The sequence below is a fragment of the Petaurus breviceps genome, unplaced genomic scaffold (assembly GCF_028583685.1).
Source record: "Petaurus breviceps papuanus isolate PSGF00001 unplaced genomic scaffold, PetGlider_PUasm1.0 90825, whole genome shotgun sequence".
Classification (NCBI taxonomy): Eukaryota; Metazoa; Chordata; class Mammalia; order Diprotodontia; family Petauridae; genus Petaurus; species Petaurus breviceps.
This window is the reverse complement of record NW_027187353.1, coordinates 9,596,129-9,617,044: the sequence shown is the minus strand read 5'-3', so window position 1 is coordinate 9,617,044 and position 20,916 is coordinate 9,596,129. Positions and strand designations below refer to the sequence as shown.

The following is a 20,916-nucleotide window of genomic DNA, read 5'->3' as shown; positions in this document are numbered from 1 at the left end:
TGGATTTTGTTTTGTTTTCTTTTTTTGGCTTGAGGGTCAGACTGAAAGAATGACTAGAGGTCTCTGGAATGTTACCATTCTTAGAGTTCCTGTGCCCATCTGCCTATTGGTAGCAATTGGTTAGCAGTCATTGTGTGTGGCAATGAAGAAGATGGGCCCCTTATCTCCAATGATTTTTCCCCTCAGTGTCTGAAAGGGTTGGGTTGGAAGCAGGTGTAGTGGTTTGGAGGTCACTGTTATTCATAAGACTCTTGGACTTAGTATTTTGTCTTTGAACAGATAGTGCTCATCTTTCCAGTTTGACGATGCTCTGTGTTGCTGTATCTGCTCGTCCTCTGGGTTTTTATTGAGTTTTCTTCTCACTGAAGTCTTTCATAGTTTAGTTTTTTTCTTATATTACTTTGATTACTTTTGCCTCCTCCCAGGTTGGAATTCAAAGCTACCTCAGTCTCCTCCAACATTGGGTGATTTTGATTTCACTGGATTTGGTCTCTGCTCTTAGTAGATTCTGGGAGAATAGACCATGTCCAGCTTGGTTTCAATCATCTTTTTTTCATATCCATGTCATGGGGTGCTTGAACCCCAGCCTTAGGACCATATATCTCCCCTGGCACATAGTAGGCATTTAATAAATGTTTATTAATGAACTGCTGACTGATTTGACTAGGTGACTCTGACGAAAAAGCCTATTTAATATGTAGCCCCAATGTGCACAGAGAGAATGATGGCACCACTACTGCTTTAAGAATGAACTGAGGGCTTCTCCCAAAGAAGGCATTCTGAAATCTTTGAGTCATGAAGCTGGCTTAATAGCATTCAAAATAAATGGGAATTTTTTCTAAGAAGGGAAGTGGGCAATATTTCACTAAAACATCTGAATACATAGGTTTTCATGGATATTTCTTTGTGTTGTTCAGTCAGTTTTCTTTTGTGTCCAACTTTTCATGACCCTATTTAGGATTTTCATAGTAAAGATGCTGGAGTAGTTTTCCATTTTCTTCTCCAGTTCATTCTACAGATGAGGAAACTGAAGCAAACAGACTAATCTACTTGCCTGGAGTCACATAGTAAGTGTCTGAGACCAGATTTGAAATCAGAAAGATGAGTCTTCCTTATTTCAGGCCTGGCACCTACCCATTACACTACCTAGGTGCCCCATAGATATTTCTGTCTCACTATAAGTATGTAGAAGTAACAAAATTTACTTCTATAACTAAAAAATATCTTTAAAAATCTATAGTGAGGGGAGGCTAGTGGCACAGTGAATAGAGCACTGACCCTGTAGACAGGAGGACCTCAGTGCAAATCCAGACTGAGACACAACACAAAAACTAACCGTGTGACCTTGGGCAAGGCACTTAACCACAACTGCCCCACCTTCCCCCCTCCAAAAAGCAAAAAAACAATATATAGTGATATAGACACATAAACATTTCTAGAAAGAGAGAACCAGAAGGAAAAGTATTACCTCTTCTGAGACACTAAGAAAAAGGGAGGGAGGGAGGGAAGGATTGATTCCTTTGTGCCAAGGCCCTTTGTTTGTATGGAAGCTAATGGAGGGTGGGGGAACATGAAAATGTTAATGTACTAATTGGCAATGACAATATTTCCAGTGATTGATAAGTTGAAATGTTACTAATTGTAGTCAGTATATATATTATCATTTTTGTGGGATATAGAAAGTTTGAATGAAGAATTTTTCAGCTGCTAGCTGATGGCTTTCCATGTCACCATGTAATTCCATTACCAAGCAATTGCTAAAGTATCAAGTGCTTTGGTGGATCCTAGAGCATGAGTTCTATCATCATTGAACTTCTGACTCCTTGCCATGTTCCAAAACAAGAACACATTACCCAAGCTTTTACTCCCTGGCTTGGATACTATTGGAAGAATCAATTCTCTTTCTGTTTAATCCCCTGGATTCACTCAGATTTCTGACATATATATTGGGAAAGCTTGTTTATACTCCTTTTGTTGAAATTGATGCCACACGAAATCAAGCCAGAATGTTTGCAGATTCCAGAATGCTAATGTTTAGTCTCAATATTTTTCTTGATAATTAGATTAGGGCACTCAAAACACGAGCAGTCAAACTTTGAAATGTTAGCCAAGACAAACTGATAGCTAATGACTTTGAGGAGACTAGTTATTGTTCAACTAGTCAGATTGTGTTTGCAGGATGCTTCATAAAAATGGTTCCTTGCTGCTGTCCTGCATCTTGACTTCGCAGGAAGAACACCAAAGCTCCAATGGCTGTTTTTGGTATTAGTCTTGCCTTGCTAATTTGGTTTGTTTTCCTACTCTTTGTCTCAGTATGGAAGCAGATTTACAACAGTTGGAAACTTCCTCCAGGCCCCTTTCCTCTTCCATTCATTGGAAACTTGTTTGACCTGGATATTAAAAATATCCCTAAATCTTTTGACAAGGTATGGAAAGCTGTTTTCTTCTTTTTTAAATTGCATAATCAAGGCTAAAACATATGCTTCTTTTATTAATTAGCAGAAAAGAATAGCAGAACTGTCAAAATGTGCAGTTGTCTTCTTCTGGAGGTAATGTATTTCCTCAGCGGTGGATTTCTTTAAGCAAAAGATAGTTCGTTAATTACATCATGGAAGGGATTTATATTCAAGTATGAGTTGACCTGGATGACTTCTTAAGCCTCTGATAACTGTCAGATTCCATAAATGCTTATCAAACACATGAAAATTAGATATTGGTTTTGTTGTATCTATTTGATCCTAAAACCAGTGGATTAAAGTAAAAAGCATTTAGCCAATTTAAGTGATGGGGGAAAGGCAAAGGATTTTCTTATTAGTATTAAACAGATGATTGGACTGATATTATTCACGACTTATCTCTTCTTTTTTAGTGCAAGGATATTACCAAAAAACTCAGAGTCAAACTTTTGGTTGAACTGGTCAAATATCTTCAGGTGAAAACAACAGATTCTTCTGGGTTTTTAGTGATATTACCTCCTGGTATACAGACTATGGATGAACTCAAAATCAAAGCTAGAATCATTCTACAATATCACTTAGATTTGAGCATGAACTATTTTCATTTGACTCCTTCCCTTGCATTGATCTGTTGCTTGACATTTTGTATCCAGACAGTCAGGTATCTAAAGATGAAAAGAATTTTTATCACCATTAATAATAGCTCACAACTATGTACTACTTTCTTCAAACAAGCCTTTGAGGCAGGAAATATAGATGTTGTAACTTTCACTTTACAGATGAGGAAATTGAGGGATGGAGGCATTGAATGGAATGTCCACGAGGATATAGCCAGTACATGTCTGAGGCAGGACTTGAAACCAGGTTTATTGATACCAGGTCCACTGCTGCATATTTAAGTAGGGAATTTTTTTTAAATAGCTCTAGATGAGCATTATACTAATGACTAACCTAGCTTGGGAAAGTGCTACATTCTTCTAAGATGTAAAGCATACATATCATGGTAGAAGAAGCATTGTCTACCAAAACCTAAAACCTGGGTTTGAGTTTTGGTCTGACCTCTTAAATTTCCATGATCTTGGGCAAGTCACTCTTTGAGCCTCCATTTTCTCTCCTATATAAGTAGGGATCATGATCTTTGCCCTACCAACATTCCTGGGTTATCAAGGCAATCTAAGAGGATGCTAGAAATGAATCACTTCTAAATAATTTTCTCTCTCCCTCTTTCTCCCTCCCCCTTTCTCCACATTTCTTTCTCCTTCTTATGCTCTCTTCCCTCTTTTCCCATTTTTTCTCCCCATCGTCCCCCCCCCCAGAAAGGGATATTATGAAAACTTGGAGTTGGTGGTAGGCTGAGATGGTGTGTGTTGTTGTTCAGTCAAGTCTGATCCTTTGTGACCCCATTTGGGGTTTTCTTGGAAAAGACACTGGAGAGGCTTTTGCCATTTCCTTCTCCAGCTCATTTTACAGATAAGAAACTGAGGCAAACAGGGTTAAGTGACTTGCCTAGTGTCACATGGTTAAGAAGTGTCTGAGGCTAGATTTGAATTCGGGGATATGACTCTTCCTGCCTTCCCACCTGGCACTCTATCTACGACACAAGTTGTTGACCCAGATCATAAGATGGAAATACAAAATATCCAGATAACCTTGCTCAAGAAGAACATACAAGTGTCAGATTAGTAGAGAAAAATGATAAAATTAAAGTTTCTGCCTGGGTGAGGTAACAGTAAATTGATAAATATGCATTACCTGCTGCTGTCCTTAGTTGTATAGGTGCTAATTCTCTAAATCATTTAGAATCTTTAGGAAAGGATTTAATTGAAATTTCCTTGTATATTTTCTTTTTCATTTATAATAACAGCTGTTTAAAGAGTCCTTACTGCTGGAGGGGAAAGTTTTTAAATGAATAACTTTCTAAGCAATGTTTTTCTTTTCTCTAAAAAATGGCTAGATGGAGTGGGAGAAGGATGTAAATAATGCTAGGTGGAGGTGGGGGCTGTTCTCTCCACAGCTGTTTTTGAGTTTAACTGGTAAGATCAAAATTATGGACCTTAAAGTTTTCCTTTGCACCTAAAGAATAGGAAAAATGCAGGGCCCTATACCTAAAGGAAGAAATTAATAAAAGTAGGACCTCCATCATCATTGCTGACCAGTGGAGGAAAATTTTAGAGATAGGAGAGTGATTTCAGTAACACTTGTACCATCCATAAGAACAGTCCTGATCTTAACCAATCACCATAGCTGATTTCAGTCAATTTACAAAAAATAAATTTTTGATCAATTTGAATTATTCTATTATTCTGCTCACAATCTATTTGGGTGATAAAATCAATTTCATGTTGGACTCAATAAAATGGTTGAACAGAAAGAGAACTAGATATTATCTTGTCTACCCCCTGATTTCAGAGAGTAGAAGACTCTGTCCTGGTTAGCAATTCCACCTGAGTAGTCTATATTTTGTTGAGTAATAAGACTTTTATATTTACTGCAATTGTTTTTTTTGGGGGGGGAGAGTAGGGGAAGAGAATTTGCAATTTCTTAAAATGTAGGGAATAGGTTAAGAAATGTGAAAGAGCTAATTTATTTAATCTTGATTGTCTTCCCTTCCCTTCCCTCTTGATATTTTAGATAGTAATAAACAGAAACAGATTGAGTTCAGATCTTTCTGATTTCAAATCGAGTGGTTCTCTTTCCACATCACACTGAGAGTTCCTTTGCTTTCTATATTGCATGACTTTAATCCCTTTCTGTCTATATTGCCTGACTTTAATCCCTTTCTGTCTATATTGCATGACTTTAAAAATGAGCCACAGAAAGACAGAGCAGCAAGACACTAATTAGAAAATAGAGGGAATGAAATGACTTAATTCTTAGTAACAAGAGAATATATTGGGTCACTGGGGCTGGGCCTGACCTATGAGGAGGCAAAGCTTGGCAGTGGCCAGTTTTGTCAATGGCCATCCTCACCCAAAATAATCTCTAGCCTCTTCTCAATCCCTTACTTTTAAATTTTGTTTCAAACAAATTTGTATTCCATGCAGGAGTGATATAATAATTTATTAGCATCTATTGTTGACAACTTTATCATGAACAAGTACTCAAGATTGATAAGGATAAGTATTGGAGGGAAGGGGACCCAGGGATAGGACATTTCTTTAGACTGGATAGGTCTGGGAATGTGGAGTTAAAACAGCTGTAGCCTTCCAGTATCTAATTCCCTTTCCTATCACAATAAAATCTGGTGTTATTTATCTATATAGGACAATTTCATATTAATGTCAGTATCCAAGGTCCTGGTTCTGGACTTTCTAACCATATCCAAATTTTGTATCTTTACTGAATCTTTTTTTAACTGACTCTTTTATAGTGTTACTTATGACTTTTGTTTCTACATCATAGTCATTTATATATAAATCCTACCTCCTCCCCTGCCCTTTCTGCCATGAACCTTTCTCCTATCTGACAGCCCTTTCATCCACACCTTACATTTCTAGTGATGGGCAGAACTAACTCCTAAAGGTCTTTCAATTCTTTGAAGAAAAGTGATTTTAAAAAGCACCCTGTCCCCAACCAATTTCAGCATATCTCCCTACTCCTCCATGAACACTGCTACCTAAAATTCATCTGGATTTTTAATTCTGCATCCAACTATTGGGAAATATACAGACAAACCTTAGACCAAGCACTATGCTATAATAAAAATCACCACCATGCATAGTCCTAGATGCCCATTATGAGGTTTGCCAGTCAACTTGGTTTTAAAATGACTGGCAATAGAAGATAATCCTGAAAGTAAGACAACAACAATAAAGCACCTTCATTATCAAATGTTGAATGACCTTGGGTTTTGTTTGTATGTGTCTCTCTGTGTGTGATCTTTTACAGCTCGCTAAAGAATATGGCCCTGTGTTCACAATATATCTTGGTCCAAGGCGTATTGTGGTGTTACATGGATACAAAGTTGTGAAAGAAGCTCTACTTGATCTTAAAAATGAGTTTGTAGGGAGAGCAGATATACCTGTCTTTGAGGCCCATCAGGGTTCTGGTAGGTCTCTAGGTCTTTAAAACTTAAGATTTCTAAATATGTGTTAAGGAGAAGATATATTCTTAGATCATTTAATGTTGAAATTGGAAACACTTTAGAGATTCAACTCTTTCATTTTACAGTGAAAAAAAATTAAGACCATGAGATTAAGGGACTTGTCCAAGATCACACAGGCAGGAAATGGTAAAGCTAGGATTTGAATGTGAATTCACCGGGCAATCCAAATCCAATTTTCATATGAATGCAGATTTAGAGATTGGAAGGAGGGACCTCCTATAATCCTTTCACCCCATAGATGAGAAATCTGAAGTCAAAAGGTGATGTAACATACATGAGTCACAAGAGTCAGGATATGAACATGGTTCCTTGACTCCAAATTGGCTGTTCTTTTCACTATGCATTTTTTTAAAGTAATTTAATGATTGAGAGCAGCTCCTTCTTGCTTCTAGGAAAAAAAATAACTCTGAGGCTTGGCACATAAATGCCATTATGATATAGTACCAACTTATCATTTTGGCCTGATTTTATATCACTGTCCCCACAAATCCTGCATTCTACCTGAATTGACCTACCTGCTATTTCCCAAACACAATCTTACATTGTCTACGTATGTGTCTTTTGAAGAGAAAGATGAAATGACTGAGGAAACAAAGGTTAAAGTTTCTGAGCCTATCAATTTATTAAGCAATACATGCCAGTTACCCAACAAATCAAGACCAGCAGTCTCCCTCAGCTTTGGCATTAGAGTCTGAATACAGGGGGTGGGAGTGGAGATTTTTATACATTAAAACCGATTAATCAAATAAGATCAATATATTTTTTAAAAGTTAACCAAGGTACATTAAGTAATCTGATTTCTAATTGGAAGAATTTCTAATTAGGGACTTTCCAAGTTGGGAGAGGGAGAGTGAAGAAATCAAGACAAAACGAGGTGTTCAACTCCTCACAGATGTCTATGATAATCAAAGGAACACAGAAAAAATAAGTGATTGATCATTGTGGGGTCAGTTTTCATGTGAGACATAAGAGTTGCTTGAGATGTATAATCGTGAGAAAACTCCTTGCATCCATCTTCAAATTTAACTGGGTTACTGGTCAGCATATGCTAAGTCCTTAGTTAAGGGTCTTCCCAGCCATGAAGGGCTAGGTTCAAACAATACAATAAAGTTTCCTCCCAATTCCCAAGACTGAATAAAGTTTCCTTCCAAGACAGAAATTGGACTAGACCCATAATTGAATAGAAAGGAAAATGAGCTCTCTCCAGAACTGAGTTACAAGATGGAGTCAGTGTGGTTCACTCAGTTACTGCTACCACTTGGTGGCTGAATCCCCTCAGTTCCCTCACTTGGCACAGGTCAGTTTCCATGAATGGAATGTTCCCCTAACCTCAAGGCTCAGCTTGGTAGTCAAATGCTATACCAGGCCTTTTCTAATACCTCACCCTAAGCTAGTAGTGTTCCCTCCCAACTAAGATATCTATTTACTTTACATACTTGATGTAGATTTCAAATGTATTTATATATTTGCATGTTTTATCCCTGAAGAGAATGTAAGCCCCTGGAAAATAGGACTGTATCCTCCTTCCCATAAACCCTTACCTTTTCTTATATCTTATTTTCCTTAAATTGATTCTATGAAATAATACTTAATATCCCTGTGTAATACACATATGCTGATATTTCTTCCCTAGGAATTATTTTCAACAACTCAGAGACATGGAAAGACACACGTCGATTCTCCCTCATGGTCCTCAGGGATTATGGAATGGGGAAGCAGAGCAATGAAGAAAGAATTCAGAGGGAATCTCAGTACCTGCTTGAGGCACTCAGGAAGACAAATTGTATGTGTTTGAGCAAACATTTATTAAATATTCACTATATATTGAGGCCCTAGGGGAAGATAATAACAAATAGTGGTCCTTGCCCTCAGTGAGCTTATTCTTGTGAGGGAGATGAGGCAGGAGCACAAGGAATGATATTAGTGAGAATGTGATAAGGGCTTAGAAGTACAAGGTGCTATGTGATTTATTATTGAACTGGGGGAAAATCAGACCATAAATTATAATAGAATCTGAATAATAGCTATAGAGAGAGATAGACAAAGAGACACAGTGATAGTGACAGAGATCTTAGCTCAATAATTTTTTTTAAACCTGACCATTTCATCTCTTGAAGGTTTTAGTTGAAGCAGGAAAACTATATGTCTTCTATATTCTGAAAAATTATTCCAGTGTCAGGAATGGGGTGAAGTAGATGACCAAGGGATTATATAAAAAGAATTGGGAGGAAACAGAGACGTCATAGAGTTTAATCCTTTTATTTTATAGTTGAGGAAACTGAGGCTCAGAGAGATCTATCCCACGTTTCATAGGAAGGAGGTACAGAGCTCCAAAGTCCCTTGTGAATCATAGAGTTTATGATTCTAGAGCTTGGGACTTTTCAAAATCTCTTTAAATAAATCATAGACACTCGGATAATGGTTGAAATTGCAACTCTTCTGTTTTAGGGAGGGAGGAAATAATGTACTTGTTGTTTTAAGTTCCTTTCCCAATGTAGAAAACTGGCCAATAATTTTTTGACTAAAGAGAGGTTCATTCCTGACTAAATGAACTTTTTTTTTCCCTAAGCAATCACGGTTAAGTAACTTGCTCAAGGTTATATGGCCAGTTATTTTTGTGTGGGTGCCGAGTATCTGAGGCTGGAACCGATGCCAGGTCTCCCAACGCCAGGGCTGACGCTCTTACTCACTGCAGCCACCTGGCCGCCCCTACTAAATGAACTTTTAAAGGAAGAGTAAATCATCTTCAGTTACTACATTAATAACCCATGCTATGCATAGGATAATTTAATTCTGGCATATGTTTAGTCCTGTATGTAGATTTCAGGTGGACTGGGACAAGTCACTTAATCCCTTTGTCCTTCAGCTTCCTCTTCTATCAAATAGAGCTAATATTTCCAATGCCCACTGGATCTGTTTCATAAGGTAGTTGTACAGATCAAATGAGAGAAAGCATGTGAAAGACATCTGTAAACCAGAAAACATCATTAAAACAGAAATTAATAATTCATGGACAGCATGGGATAATGAAAACAGAACTAACTCTGGATTCCGAGGGATTGGGCTCATATCTTGTTTTGGAAGCCTACTACCTATGTGACCTTAATAAGGCGGGGCAATGAGGAAGAGAGTGAAACATTGTATGGAGAGGGGAGTTTGGCACATGCCTGTACACACAATCACATGCATCTAATAGGAATGTTGTCTTTTAAATCTCCCATCCTTTTGCTACTTTCTCTTTCTTTTCAGCCCAGCCCTTTGATCCAACCTTCGTCCTTGGTGGTGGTCCCTTAAATGTCATTCATGACATCCTTTTTCACAGCCGCATTGACTATTCAGACAAGACATGTCAAAAGCTGTTACATATATACAATGAAAATTTCTACCTGCTAAGCACACCCTGGCTTCAGGTGAGGTTATTTTTTCTCTTTCATGGGAAAGAGAACTTTCATTGCTAGATTAGTGTTTCGGTTGTTCAGGGACACTGAGGTAAACATAGAGAGACAACAAATACAAAAAAAGAAATAAGGCTCAGTAGGTAGAAAATATAGAAAAAGCAGATGTCAGATTTCTATAAAGAAAAACTGCCTCTAAAAAAAAGCTATCCCAAAGTGGAAAGGATTGACTTGATATTTAATGAATTACTCATCTTAATAGATCAAGTGGGGGAAGGATATCACCTGTCCTCAATGCTATTGTGGAGAATCCCACTTCAGAAAGGATTTGTACTAGAATAACCTTGAAGTCTCTTCTAAATTGAAGATTCTTTAATTTTAGATGACTACATGAAAAATCTGTTATTTTATCTGTAAGGAGGAACTCGCTGTGTGGGAATTTCCAACACCAAAAGCATTTCCAGCTTGAGAGAGAGACAGAGAGAGAGATAGAGAAAGAGACAGACACATAGAGAAACAAATAAACAGAGATAGAGACAAAGATACAGAGAGGCAGAGATGTAGAGACACAGAAGGAGGGATATTAAATTGAGCCATACAGCGAACAATCAGCCCAGTAAACAATTTTGTTTTGCACCCAGCAAACAAAATGTGGTGGCACATTTGAGCGTTGCAGTGAGTAATCCCGTAGGCCCAAGTTCAGGAAGATCTGAATTCATATCCAACCTGAGACCCCTACTGAATGACCCTGTGCAAACACTTAAACATCTATTTGTCTCCATTTCCTCATCTGTAAAATGGGGATAATAATAGTACATACCTCCCAAGGTTATTGTGAACATCAAATGAGATAATAGTTATAAAAATCCTTAGCATAAAATGCCTGGCACATGGTAAGCATTATATGTTTTAGCTATTATTAATATTAGTCCCTTTTTTTTAGATTTACAATAATATCGCATCTTTCGTACGTTACCTACCTGGAAGTCACTGGACTATTTTGAAAAATGTATCTGAAGCAAAACAGTATGTGTTTGAAAGAATCAAAGAGCATCAAGAAGTATTGGATCCCAACAACCCTCAAGATTTCACTGACTGTTTACTTGTCCAAATGGAGAAGGTATGACATACAGTCATTTTGTCATTTGATTCTGTTATATTTGTAGCATAATTAGGTCTAGAGAACTCTAATAAAGCAGGTTGAAAAGTTATGCAGCAAAATCAAAACAAAACATAGGCTTTAAAAAATCATTATAAGACTAATCTCTCCAGAATTGGTTGCTACACTGTTGACATTCAGCAGATATTGCTTCTCTTTGTTTATGTAGATAGGACCTTCGAGTTTCTGCAACCTGAATAGCATAGTGAGAACTGAAGCTTTTCAACTCAAGCTCCATTTCTTATTTAGCCTATTGCATCAAAGGACAGTAAGATGTGCTCTGTTCAGAATCTCAGTCTGGTTTTGGTCATTTTTCTCTGGGTCAGGCTTTGAGCAGAATTTCCCAATTGCTGGTGTCTAAGCCTAGTCTGCAGCAATTTAAAATAAACCTTTAAAACTTTTGCTACTAAAAGTCCTTAATGATTAGTCCTTAATGATTACCAAGAAGTAATCTTTACAATTCAACTCGATCTAGGCACAAAAAACTGGGAAGACAGAAATGAGTTCAAGTAAATGTTTACATTTAAATATAATATTATAATAAAGAATAATATAAAAGATAGCATAATCTTAAAAGATATGGAAAATGACAGTAATAGATTACTATAAGGAAGATTTAAAGAAATAAAATGATTAGGTAGCTTTAAGTACCCAATAGAATAAAATTATTCATTCCAATAAATCTGTCTTTCCAGAGATGATATATCTTAGAATCATAGACCTGAAAGGACCTTTTTGGTACAAGGGACAAATCACCAAAAGTAGAGTCAGGAGCCCTTTATATTAGGCCTAACTCAAGCTTCTCCAGCTTCTGTGCCAAAGCCACAAAAAGAGGAAACATATTCATCCAGACTTGTCTCCTATATGTCCCTTTCAAGTCTGGAAACATACTCCCATATTTAAAGTTCTTGCAACTGCCAGCAAATAATATTGGGTGATTCCTCCATTGTTCTTGATATTTATGACATGGTTGCTGTGTGGCTTGAGAGACAGCCAAAGGTCAAAGCAGTAAACATCCTATAGTCAGGGTCAGGGAATGGGAGAGTCTGTAGATGCCACCCCACTGCCCAGTGAGGTCAAACTCACCAAAGACTCAATAGTTAACCACTTTTCATGCAAGTTCTATTGTGGAGACACTGCGATTAGATTATTGTAGCAGACAACTTGGCTTCAAGGTGTAGCCAGAAGTTCTTTGCTCATGGTTATGTTTAGAAGACTTTTCATATCATAGATAACTGGGTGTTATGGTAGATAAGAGAGTTGGCCTTGGCGTCGGGAAGATCTGAGCTGAAATTTATTCTCAGATACTTACTAGCTATGTAATATTGGGCTAGTCACTTAACCTTTCTCAGTCTTGGTTTTCTCATCTGTAAAATGGGGATAATAATAGTAGCTTCTTAACACACCTATTGAAAGGATCTAATGAGAAAATATATACAATACTTTGCCTACCTAAAAGTGCTATGCAAATACTAGCTATAAAATACATCTAGAGTAGGAAGAGACCTCAGAGTCTAATTTTACAAATGAGGAAATAAGGCTGAGAACCATACATTCACATAGTCAGCAAGAGCTAAAGGTGGGATTTGAATCCAGCTCTGTATTCATTTTCTTAGGGCACCACTCAGGTTGAAGGGGAGAATGGGACAGATATCACTGAGCCTGTGGGAAGGCATTTCTCTGTTTACTAATTCATTGCTCACATGTCTATGTCAAATACTTCTCAGGATAAAAAGAATCATAAAAATGGATTTGACCTAGAAAATGTAACAGTCACTGTGGCAGATTTACTTTTTGCTGGAACAGAGACAACCAGCACCACTCTGCGATACGGACTCTTGCTCCTTCTAAAATACCCAGAAGTGGAAGGTAAGAGGAGGTAGGAACAAGTGAACAATGGGGTCTGGGAGAAAGCAGAGCCGGGTTAGTCATAGGCAGGCCATCTGGGTGCTAGCTTTCGTTCTGTCTCTAATAAGATGTGTCACTTTAGGGAAGATTCTGAACTTTTCTAATGCCTAGCTCATTACTCTAGAAGGACTTTCACTTAGATCACTGGAGCATAACTTTAAAGAATCAATTACTTATTTTCAGTTTTCAACACTCACTTTTATAAGATTTTGAGTTTTAAAATTTTCCTTCTCCCTCCCCAAGATGGCATGCAATCTGATATAGGCTATACATGTATGATCATACTAAACATAGTTCTACATTAGTCATGTGGAAGAAGAATGAGAACAAAAGGGAAAAATCATGAGAAAGAAAAAGATAAAAGAACAAGAAAAGATAAAATAGTATGCTTCAATCTCCATTCAGACTCAATAGTTCTTTCTCTGCATATGAAGAGCATTTTCCATTGTGAGTCTTTTTGAATTGACTTAGATCATTGCATTGCTCAGAAGATCTAAGTCTGACAAAGTTGGTCATCACATAATGTTGCTGTTACTGTGCACAATGTTCTGCTTCTATTTCATCACTCAACATCAGTTCGTGCAAGCCTTTCCAGATCTTTCTGAAGTCTGCCTGCTTACCATTTCTTACGGAGCAATAGTATTCCATTACATTCATATACTCCTCCTTGTTCAGCCATTCCCCAGCTGATAAACATCCCCTCAATTTCCAATGCTTGACCACCACAGAAAGAGCTGCTATAAATACTTGTGTATATGGGGGTCCTTTTTCCTGTTTTATGATCTCTTTGGGATAGATCCATAGTAGCGGTATTGTAGAGTGTAACTCTTGAGCCAGATGGGAACTTCTAGTGGTGTTTCCCATTGTACCACATTGTCTTCACTGTGTTAAAGGAGGGAAAGACTAGGCTTTGATAGAAACTAAAAGGGTCCAATGAATCTTCTTATTAGTGTTGAATACTAGCAAAGTGTTTAGGAACTTGAAGACCTGAGTGGATGAAAGGTAAATAATTTCAATTGGCAAGCATTGAGTTCAATCTGAATCAGTGACTCTGAACAAGGTCCCTCTTTCTAACCACACTGTGTGTGGTTGAATCTAAGCCATATCAAAAGGTCAATGGTCTGGGAGTCACATGACATAGATTTCAATTTGGACTCTGTTGCTTTTTGTAATGCTAGACAAGTTACTCACCTTCCTGAGACTCAGTTTAATCACCTGCAGCAAGAGCGGTTTGAACATGAGAGACCTTCAAGGTCTCTGTTAGCTCTAAATCTATGAATTCTGGAAGTGTCTGGACCTCCAGCCTTGACAACTGAGTTTTGGAGATAGAGGCATTTGTTGAATGGACCAATGTCTCTGGTGCACTGTATTCTAGCCAATTTATTTCAGGTAAGGGATGGAAAGAATGAGAGCCCAAAATGGAGACAGAGGGACAGTCAAAGAGAAACAAGAAATGGAGACAGAGAGACCAAGTGGGAGGTAGATAAAGTGAGAGACAGAGACAGAGCCAAAAGGACAGAGAAAGTTCAATCAAATGACCTGTCCAGATTGGTCAGATATATCAATAGATGAATCACAGTTTTAGCATCAAAAAGTCCTGGGGACCTCAATGTCTCTGTCAGCAGCCTGTATTTTTGTTTTGTTAATTTGTTTGAGTTATTTGGGTATAAACGAAGTGTTTGGTGCCACCATACTCATATCCAACCTTAAACACCTGATAAAATAGGAACTTCAATCCCTCTCCATTCCCTACCCTGAAATATGTAGACATGTGTCATCTGGGACCCTCTAATACTGTTCCCTCATGACAATTCAGGTCCTGGAGGCACTATGAGGTGAGACAACAACTCTGGGTATTCTTGTCCCCCTGTTGCACTAGATCTTCATGCTTTTTTTTCTTTTACTGAAACATGAATTCATCATAGGAACTATCAGTCCTTACTCCCTAAGAGTTTACCGAAAAGTACTACTAAAATACCAAAGAGAGCAGCTACTTGATTCAGTGGATAGTGTTGGGCCTGGAGTCAGAAGACTCATCTTCATGAGTTAAAATCTGGCCTCAGACACTTACTAACTGTGTTACCCTGGGCAGGTCACTACACCCTGTTTGCCTCAGTTTTCTTATCTGTAAAATGAACTGGAGAAGGAAATAGCAAATCACTCCAGTATCTTTGCCAAGAAAACCCCAAAAAAGGTCATGAAGAGGGACATGACAGAAAAAACTTAATAATAACAAAGTCCCAATGCCCTTCTATGTCACTCTCCTTCATACCTCTTAGAATGTATGAATAGTTTTCATAAGGCTGCAACTAGGGCCATGCCCCTAGGAGTATTAATCGCTATATATATCTTGACAGAAAAACTTCATGAAGAAATTGATCGAGTGATTGGACCAGAACGACTGCCTTCCATGAAGGACAAAGTAAACATGCCTTACATGGAAGCTGTGGTGCACGAGATCCAGAGATTCATTAATCTTGTCCCTTCCAACCTGCCCCATGTAATGAATCAAGACATCCAATTCAGAGGATATTCCATCCCCAAGGTCAGAAGAATCCACATTTCCTCCATTCCCACATGCACCCATGTGCTAAATAAGACTTGTCTGTCTCATTGACCAAATTGAAATGAAATTGTAAATTGAATGAAAAGTAATATTCCAGTTTCAGAAGGCTGGTCAAGTTCCTCTTTGTGAATGTTTCTTATCAATTGATTGAGAATCAGGAGACTAGAATCCAGTCTTAGCTTTTCTGCTTACTACCTACATGACCTTGACCAAGTCACTGCCTTCACTGGGCTTCCACTCAGTTTTCTCACATGTATATTAGGTATGGCCTCCTGAGATTTATATTCTAGATTGCTATTTGCTATAATAACTTGAAAACAATACTGGTTTTAAGATCGAAACCCTATGACATTTCTCCAAGTTAGGAACTATTATGCTTACCTATGCCTGGTCCCCACCCTTTCTATGTCACTTATCTGTTTTATCAGCTTTACAATTGCTCTTCTGACAGTTTAAAAAAGTCAACTCTGCCATCCTCTCTCTTCCCCAAAGCAGTTCTTTCGTCTCTTTGGAAGCTATCGTATGGACCACAGTTATTTGATTGCCACTGCAATACTGTAAATTCTCTCTAGAATTGTGACTATTCCTTGTTCACTTTTTTAACCCCTAATTGGCCAGCATATAACACAGGTGCTTAAAATTTCAATCAAGCTATGAGAGGCTTGTTCACACTTTTATAGTATTTTCCAAGTTAGAAAACATTCTTATTAGAATAATCCTTTGAGGTAGATGTTCTTTTGAGTTCCTGGCATAACTACAGTTATCGGTACAATTACCCCAATTTTAGAGGTGAGAAAACTGAACAAAAGTATGGGCAAGGAATTTTCCCATAATAATATGTCTCATGTGAAATATTTAGGCCTAGCCCAGGGCTTCAGAAACCAAATCCAACACTCAATACACTCTAGAACACTGCCTCATGTAAAATAAAGATCTTTGGAAATAATGAGTTGAATGAATGAATTTCCTGAGATTTAGAATAACCCTGTGTGACTAAGAGTAATCAATTTCAAGCAACTCATTTGGCATATTGGCTCATTTGTGTGGTGTTTATTTACTTTAGGGCACAACAGTATATCCAACACTGAAATCTGTCTTGTCAGACAGTGAAGAATTCCCTAATCCAGAACAGTTTGACCCAGGACACTTTCTTAATGAAAATGGAAAATTTAGGTACAGTGACTATTTCAAACCTTTTTCTGCAGGTAAGTAAAGTTCATTTTCCATCCTTCTCCAATAATTAATTGAGCCCCCAGAGTTGTTTTCTCAATTGCAAACTCTCAGTTTGTTTGTATGAGCACTTGTCAACATCCCAGAACTCAGCAAGATCCCTAGCATCAGAGGTAAAATGAACCCCCCAAGTTCCTTTCATCCCACTTCTACCCAGGCAGAGCTCATAAAATCAGGGGCTCTGAGCTTTGGAGCTAGAAGGGAGATTAGAGACATTCAGGTCCAACTCCCTCATTTTACATATAAGACAATGGACATGCAGAGAGGTGATTCTACTTGCCCAAGTTTACAAAGGTAGTAACAGAGGTAGGTTTGAACCCAACTCCTCTGACTTCAAATATAGTGTTCTCTCCACTGTGCCATAGTGACTCATTGCTTAAAGACCATCAGTTATGGGAAGCTCACTGCCTATATACCCAGGCATCTCCTTCTACATTTCTACTCTCTTTGTTAAGAAGGTTTGCCACAAATTGAATTGAAATCTGTTTTTCTGCTATGTGCATGCTGTTTGGTGTTGTTCAGCTGTTTCAGTCACGTCTGACTCTTTGTAAGCCCTTTTGGGGTTTTCTTGGCAAAGGTACTGGACTGATTTGGCATTTTCTGTGCAAGCTCAGATGAATAAATTGAGGCAAAAAGGTTAAGAGACTTGCCCAGGGTCACACAACTCGTAAGTGTCTGAGGCCACATTTGAACTCAGGTTTTCCTGACTCCAGGCCCAGCACTCTATCCACTGCTCCTCCTACTTCTACCCTGTAAGGATAAACACAATCAATATAATTTTTGGAATACCAGCTAACTTTCCATATTTGAAAGTTTGTATTTTCAAATTGTTCCTAATTCTTCTCCCCACTTTCTTTAAATGATCTTTAAATGACATGTTCTTTTGTGCCTTCACCTTCATGGTTGGTCTCCTCTCAACTCTTCCCAGTTGATCAATATCCTTCCTGAAATATGACTTCTAGGACAGAAGTCGATAGTTGCAGACTGTAGGACTATCAGCTCCATCATTCTGTACATTCTCTTTTTCACAAACTAAGACTTGATTTTTTTCTGGTCCTGTCATCACCAAATCATACTGATGTAGGACTTTAGCCCAGCACTTCAGAATCTCAATTCAGCACTCAATACATTTCAGGACACGATTATGTAAATAAATATCTATGGAAATAATGAGTTGAATGAATCAATTTGAATGAATTAGAATTGAATTTAGAAATATTAAAATTGAATTTAGAAATTAGAATAGAATTAGAATGAAATTTAGAATAGCTCTGTATCAAAACTATTAGACAAATGCAGTATTTCTCTCTTCTTTAGTATTACACTATGATTCCTATGTGTTCTTTCCTCTGAAATGAGATAAAATAAAAGGGTCAGCCACACTCCATGTGACCAACATCTATGATGTGAATCAATAAATTTTTTGTTGAATGAATTCCACAAACACTTAAAGCTAACTAAAGTGCCTCTGCTTAAAAAAAAGTCTCATTTTACTGAAAACTTCCCTATAATATATGCCATGCTTCCCTGGCTCCTGGATTGGATGGAAATCCATTTGGTTTAACATTTGCTTGATGACTAAGGGTCATCATTATAAACATCCAATATTATACTGTATATATCCTATCAGTAAATTTCAGGGTATTCAGAGATATTTATCCCATATATTATATGACCCCAAGTGGTTGCATCTTTCTTTGGTAATTTTTTTTCTTACTGTTGTCTCCCACTTGTAACATGTCTTCAAATTCCTAGCTCCCTTGAAAATGCACCTCAATTGCCCTGTCACGTAAATGATAAATTCTTGCTAAATAGAAGGAAATTGATATTTCTATATTGTATTAACTGTGTTGGAGTAGTTGAACATGTCATTGACTAATGTTACTCTTCCTCTTTTCCAGGAAAGCGTGTATGTGTTGGAGAAGGGCTAGCTCGAATGGAATTATTTTTATTCATGACCATCATTTTACAGCATTTTAATTTGAAATCTCTTGTCCGTCCAGAAGAGATTGATACCAGTCCAGTTACTGTTGGTTTTGGCTCTATCCCACCAATTTACAAGCTCAGTCTTCTGCCACGATCAGAGATGTAAAGAAGGGACTGTGATGGACATTTGATACCTTTCTGGAATCAAGAATTTCCTTATTGGAATTGTACTTCTTGTAAATAGAGACAATCTACTTTGAGATGGAATAGTACTGTTTAAAAAAAAGAGTATTCTGCTTTCTAATCCTAGCCCTTGTGATCACAGCTTGTCTCTCCTTGACAAGTAACCTTTTCTTGCCCCTTCTTTGGAACCCATATATCTAGAATCTTTCTTGTTGGAAACTCCCAGGTTCCTAGCTAACAAGCTTCTGACTAGGACACCAGGGGTGTCAACCAAAACTTTAAGATGTTAGCAATCCCTTTACAAATTTTTTTTATTTTCTTCCATATTAAGTGTAAAATCACCTGTGCATATGAGTTTAGGGATCTCACTTCTGAAATGGATTGTGTTACTGTCATAACATTGGTACCAGAGCAAGAAGCCACATTCACCTAGGTCACTAGGCCTAAAGATCATTATACCAAATCTGGGACCCTATGTATCCTGTTCTTTCTGAGCTGTACTCATATTTTTTTGTTTCCAGATAACTGGCTGAATATTTGTTCCCTTTTCCTTTGCCCCCTACCTCACATTCTCTGAACATTTAAAGTTTAATACTTTTTCCTTGTATAAGACAAAATTCACCTGGAATAAAGGCCCAGTACTTTTATTATTATTTATTCATTTACTTTTTCTATGAACAAATCTGGAATGCTGCTCCCCCCCAAAAAAAATAAACCACATACACAAACACAACATTATGGCTGATTGGTACAACTAGGTCACAATTTAAAGAGTTTAATTCCATTCAGTGATTTAGTCATTCTCAAGTACCTAAGTGGGCTATGAAGACTTTCATGGGTTTAAGCCTTATGCCAGAATTCAGAACTGATCCTGATTGGAAGATATTTGTTGGACTTAAGAAAGATTTTAAGAAATTAGAGAAGCTGACAGGAAGAGGGAAACAGGGAGAAGCAGGTATACTTCACATCCCCACAATTCAAAGACCTTTTATGAATTAATAGAAAGTAGCCTTGGGGTGAATGTTGGCCAATTTGGTGGTGAGATGGCTTAGGGGAAATTTCTAAGGAAATATGCACAGATAATTTCAGTCAGTCAATCAAATCAATCAATCAATCTATCTATCTATTTAACTGTCTGTCTGTCTGTCTAAATACTTCTTCAATATACCAATGGAACTATATTCTCACTGATGTAGGTAAACAGGAAAAATAAAACATAAGGCATTCAGTAAGGTTAGACTATTTACATTTCTACACGGGAAGACGATACTTGTATTGGTTAAGAACTTGAAACTGTTCAAGAACTTTATCATTATTAGGGCAGTTGAAGGAGTATATATAGACAGAGGACATGAGTATACTCTGATGAGGTGATTTTAAAAAGATAAAATTAATGGCTAAGAAAGATGGATGTACTGAAAGAATGAGAAAGGGAGATGTAGAGTGGGATAAATTATCTCAAAGAAAAGAGGCCTGAAAGGAAGCACTTTTATTCTGGAGGGAAAGATGGGGGAGGGGTGGCAGACAACACTCCTTACTCTCATCAGAATTGACTAGAGGGAATAATATACACATTCAGGTGTAAACAGAAATCTATCTTGCCCTATAGGAAAGCAAAAGGTGAGGGGGATAAGAAAAGGCAGGCTGATAGAAGGGAGGGCAGATTGGGGAAGGCAGTGGTGAAAAGCAACACACTTATGAGGTAGCACAGGGTGAAAAGAGAGAAGGAGAGAAAGGGATGGAGGAAGAGAGAGGGAGGGAGGGGGAGGAAGAGGTAAGCGAGGGAAGAAGGGAGTGAGTGAGTGGGGGGGAGGAAATAAGATGGAGAGAAATGTGCAGTTCATAAACAAAACTGTGAATGTGAATGTGATGCAGTAACCCACAAAATGGAAGTGGATAGCAGAGTGGGATTATAAACCAGAATGCTGAACTATGTTGTTTACAAGAAATATATTTGAAACAGAGACACTCACAGAGCAAAGGTAAGG

General features: G+C 37.7%; 1 protein-coding gene across 1 annotated transcript; it reads left to right on the top strand.

The window, feature by feature from the left end:
• Positions 1-33: 33 nt before the first annotated feature.
• On the top strand, positions 34-19,496 carry LOC138148560 (cytochrome P450 2E1-like). Its single transcript, XM_069071271.1, has 9 exons — positions 34-2,426; positions 6,345-6,504; positions 8,195-8,344; positions 9,811-9,971; positions 10,900-11,076; positions 12,843-12,984; positions 15,381-15,568; positions 16,653-16,794; positions 18,721-19,496. Exons 1-9 carry the CDS (start codon positions 2,250-2,252, stop codon positions 18,909-18,911), a joined length of 1,488 nt encoding a protein of 495 aa, XP_068927372.1. The 5' UTR covers positions 34-2,249; the 3' UTR covers positions 18,912-19,496.
• Positions 19,497-20,916: the final 1,420 nt, after the last annotated feature.

What these genes read in the sequence shown, in the direction of transcription:
- LOC138148560 (XM_069071271.1), top strand. Translation starts at nt 2,250, where the DNA reads ATGGCTGTTTTTGGTATTAGTCTTGCCTTGCTAATTTGGTTTGTTTTC. An exon ending in TGAGGCCCATCAGGGTTCTG is followed by an intron (nt 6,505 to 8,194) that starts GTAGGTCTCTAG and finishes TTTCTTCCCTAG; the next exon opens with GAATTATTTTCAACAACTCA. An exon ending in TACTTGTCCAAATGGAGAAG is followed by an intron (nt 11,077 to 12,842) that starts GTATGACATACA and finishes AATACTTCTCAG; the next exon opens with GATAAAAAGAATCATAAAAA.